This window comes from Fukomys damarensis, unplaced genomic scaffold, assembly GCF_012274545.1.
Source record: "Fukomys damarensis isolate Sample0158 unplaced genomic scaffold, DMR_v1.0_HiC HiC_scaffold_14, whole genome shotgun sequence".
NCBI lineage: Eukaryota > Metazoa > Chordata > Mammalia > Rodentia > Bathyergidae > Fukomys > Fukomys damarensis.
Genome location: NW_022900926.1, coordinates 7,324,311 through 7,328,856, shown reverse-complemented (window position 1 = coordinate 7,328,856; position 4,546 = coordinate 7,324,311). Strand labels below are relative to the sequence as shown.

The following is a 4,546-nucleotide window of genomic DNA, read 5'->3' as shown; positions in this document are numbered from 1 at the left end:
CTGCATACTGCAGTATACTAGCTAGGGTTTACTCATTTGAATTCCTAAAAGTCCATAATTAGGTTGCAATTTTAATGTTACCTGACCCCAGAGTCATAATATTTAAAGTATTTGGCCAGATATCTCAGTTCATTTATGCCAATAGTCAGTAGTACTATTAGAAAACTGAGAACTATCAGTAATTTAACATCATTCACATCTCAAACTACTTACTATATTGTCTTCAGCCTTGTTTTCATGAAAACTGCCTAGTTTTGGTGTATCCCTAAAATTGGCCAGAAATTTTGAAATGATAGATTTTCAAACGGACTGTAGACTCAAACACCTAAAGAAGTCCTGCAGTTCACATAAGTAAAACAGGCCTAAATGGAGTGAAGCAAAGAATAAGCCTTCATCCACTATTTAGGTCCAACTGCTTGTGGCTATATTATGGTCAATGTCCAATTTTTCAAATGAAGCCAAAATTAAACTTGTATGTAAAATCTCATTTTTAAATGTAATAAGTTAGGGAAGATTTAGCTCAGTGGCACTTCAACTGCCTGGCAAGTGCAAGGTCCTGAGTTCAATTCCCGGTACCAAAAGAAAAGAAATGTAATGAATCAGTTAACTTAATAAAAACCAAAAACTTTATTTGGGCTTAATAAAATTTATCTGCAGGTCAAACATATTACCTGCACTGCCAGTTTATGACCTCTGGTTTTTCCTTCCCATGACAGCCAGCCAGTTAATGAAATCCCTCCACTCTGAGCACAGACCAGCTTCCTAAATTGGACTACTTGCTGTTATGAACCCAACATGCAAATCTCAGGCTCTCTCAAAGCTGCCCGCAGTCTCAAAGGCAGGACTCTATTCACTCAAGCAGCAGGGATTATGGTGGCTGTTGAGTCTATAATGAATCTTCAAAATGAGACTTAACACACCTAGGTCATTCTTCTTTCAAAGTGTATTTGTTAGAAATATCTTTGACATAAAATCCAAGTATATAAGCCAAAACTGTCCCAACTTCATGCAAGAAGTATCTGTGAAACAACTTGTGTCTTCCATCAGTTCGTCTCTTATACACAGCTTCTAACACATCAGGAAGAGTGATTCCAGTTCGAATCAGAACTCTGAAAAGCTGCTTTCATACAGGTATTTTTAAAGGAAAATTCTGAGATAATAGTGGAAAATTTTTCAAGAGGATGTAGGAAAAATAAGTCCAACGTGCTTGCTTCAGCAGCACATATAATAAAATTGGAAAAATAAGTCCAACAAAGATTTAAGATATCAGTAAGATGGCTTCTATTATTCTTTCATTTATTTCTTTTTCTTTTTTGTCTTTATTTTGGTGCTAAGGATTAAATCTAAAGCAAACACTCCATCACAAAGCTATATCCCTAGCCAGCACCTCTTATTTTCTATTTTGAAACGATTTCACTATGTTGTTCAGGCTGACTTTGAATTTGCAATCCTATAGCTTTAGCCTCCTGTGTAGCTGAGATTACAGGTGTGCACCACCGAGCCTGGTCATTCCGTGTCATGCTCTCATATGAAGGAAATCAAAGCTATCAGGGGCTCAAAAAGGATTATTGTCAGTCACATTATAGTTCCTGAACTTAAGACAATATGAGTTAGAGTTCTGACATACTCAAATATTAGAACACTTTTCATGTTAGCTTTCTCCAAAAAGTATTTTTATTGTTTTTTTGGTACCGGGGATCAAATTCAGGACCTTGCACTTGTGAGGCAGGCCACAGAATCTCAAAAAAGTGTTTTTAATATTATTTTTATTTTTGAAGAGTTAAACGTAATGGTAGAAATCATTTCCTATATATTCCTTATTCTATATAGAGAGAAACTGAAACCTTATAGAATAAGTTTCCTCTTCTATTTCTGAAGCATTTAAGGAAGATTGTGGTATTGGGGCAGGGATTTAGGAGAGTGGTGCCACCTCCTGCCTCGCAAGCATGAGGACCCAAGTTCGATCCCCTGTACCAAAAAAAAAAAAGACTGGAATTAATTCTTTGAAAGTTTGGTAGAGAGCCAGGTGTGGTGGCACATGTCTGTAATCCCAGCACTTGGGAGGCTGAGGCAGGAGGATTGCTGTGAGACCAGCCTGGGCTACAGAGTGAGTTCCAGGTCAGTCTCAACTACATAGTGAGACCCTGTCTCAAAAAAAAAAAAAAGTTTGGTAGTATTCACCATTGAAGCTCTCAGTGTGGGTTTTTCTTGTTGAGATTTCTGATGACGGAGTCAATCTCCTTACTTATACATGCACTCAGATTTTCTATTCCATCACGACTTACTCTTAGTAGACTGTTTCTAGAAATTCATCCATTCTTCAAGATTATATAATTAGCCAACATGTAATTATTTAAAAGTTCCTTATGGGGGCTGGGGATTTATCCAAAGCCTGCCTCACAAGCACAACGTCCCAAGTTCGATCCCCAGAAACAAACAAAAAAAAAAAAGTTCCTTAAGAAGCCTAAATGAGTGGCTTCTTTCCAGGATCTGCAGTACCAGAATCTACCAGACATAGAGGAGGGATACTGAGTCACCACTAAGAACTATTTTGCTTCTATACTCACATTTTTGTGTGCGAATGCTTATCATTAATTGTGATTATCAACATGAGTAAGAAACAGTCACCTGGCTGACATCAGAGTTCTGGATATGAACCTAGATTTGACTGCAAATTAAGTTAGAAATTAAATTCAACGCATATTTACGGCTAAATCTGATCCTACAAACTTACTTCTAAAATGTACATCTCAAGTTATTTAATATAGTGAGATTTTATTTTTGATATTTAAAATATTTGCAATAGCAACCAAACAAATAAAATGAACTAAAGGCAATTTAAAATGAGCAAAATATAACTGCTGAAAAGAAAGTAAAATAGTCCTATGTATTGAGATATTTCAATGGCAGCAAAAATATGCAAATACACACATTCTTCATCCTACCAATATTTTAATAATCCACAGTATAAATTAACATGTAAAAAGTGATTTTATAACATGTTAACACCTAAAATAAACCATCATATAATTTTCAAAAATGTGTTCTTTGACTTCTAACCCCTGCTCTTCTTTAGAATTACCTGTGGGGAAAAATAGAGATTCATATTACACCTATAGAAAATAAAATAATTTCTCAACAAAAGGTTAAATAGCCTTATGAACATAGTATACACATCTAAATATATGAAAGCCAATTTGGAAGTAATTAGTGAATCCTTTGTTCTATAAATGATTTATATTTTCTCTAAAATGGGCTTCATGGGACAGGGATGTAGCGGAGCTGCGCCTCATAAGCACAAGGTCCTGAGTTCAATTGCCGGTACCAAAAGAAAACAACAACAACAAAAAAAAGATCATAGGCATAAAATGGCTTCTTCTCTCAATGAATATTAAACATGTTTCGATTCTCAAAACCTGGTGCTATAGGCACCTCTAATCATTAATCTCTTCAACTATAATTCAAATGTACCCAGATTAATGGTTTCAAACTTGAGGATTTTAGACAACTGATTATCCAAGAAGTTAAACAATACTCTAAAACCCAAAAAGCCTGTATTAAAATCAATCATTTTAGGATTATAAAGTAGTATAAACTCGGTGCAACATAAAACTTTTTATACTGGGGCTGCAATTATATCAACTGGAGAACAAGACTGTTCATCTTTTGCAGAACACCTTGTTAAGTAGTTAATTTTCAAAACATACTACTGGTGGGAGAAATAAGACAAAAGGAAATCTTTAATTATAAGTATGTGGAGACTACCAGGCTAGAATATCTCCAATTTTATTTTAAAAGAACTTAGCTATTATTTTAGGTAAGCCACCTATAATTAAGAAATCCTAAAGTTACTCTTTAAGGTCTTAATCCTTATTTTATTTTCAGAAAAAAATACCTATTTTAATATTTAAAAGGTTTGTAATTAAGAGAATTAAAAAGTGCCTAAAAATTGCCAGGGCACACCCATTCTCAGCTTCCCACACACAGCACTGAATAGGTCCATTACCTAGGCCAGCACTCTGCTGTCCTGCAAGATATTACTACAGGTACTGCAAAAAAAAGTATCACATACTCAAATGAATTTACAAAATGCTAAATATATTATATATTCAAATGAATTTGTAAAATGCTCAGTGCAGTAGAATTCAGTTTCATTCCTGGTATATTTTTCATAAATTTATATAGTTTTTAATATTTTGTGCATCAATACTTTGAAATAATTTTTAAAAACATGAACAAAGTCTGACAAAATCAAATTACTCCCACATCATTCCCTAGTCAACCATGATTGCCAATTTCTTGAATATTCTTGTGGATCCAGCTCGTTCGCGCTCTCTCTCTCTCTCTCTCTCTCTCTCTCTCTCTATATATATATATATATATATATATATATACACAGCACTGACTGATCATGGAGGTATTGTGGTATGTTAGATTATTAACATTTATCTCAGCACAAAAGCTTCTGAGAAGAGAATTTATTAACATCTTTTAGAAATAATATTCTCAGAAACACGTGGAAACTACCCTACCTGACACATTCTTC

The 4,546-nt window shown here is 34.4% G+C and overlaps 1 protein-coding gene across 1 annotated transcript in view; it reads right to left on the bottom strand.

Moving 5' to 3' along the window:
- Nucleotides 1-2,914: 2,914 nt before the first annotated feature.
- Nucleotides 2,915-4,546, bottom strand: part of Cenpw (centromere protein W) — a 6,961-nt gene continuing 5,329 nt past the window's right edge. Inside the window, exon 3 of the mRNA XM_010625756.3 lies at nt 2,915-3,082. Coding sequence (XP_010624058.1) covers nt 3,056-3,082 — 27 coding nt within the window. The 3' untranslated portion in view covers nt 2,915-3,055. The remainder of the gene's footprint in view (nt 3,083-4,546) is intronic.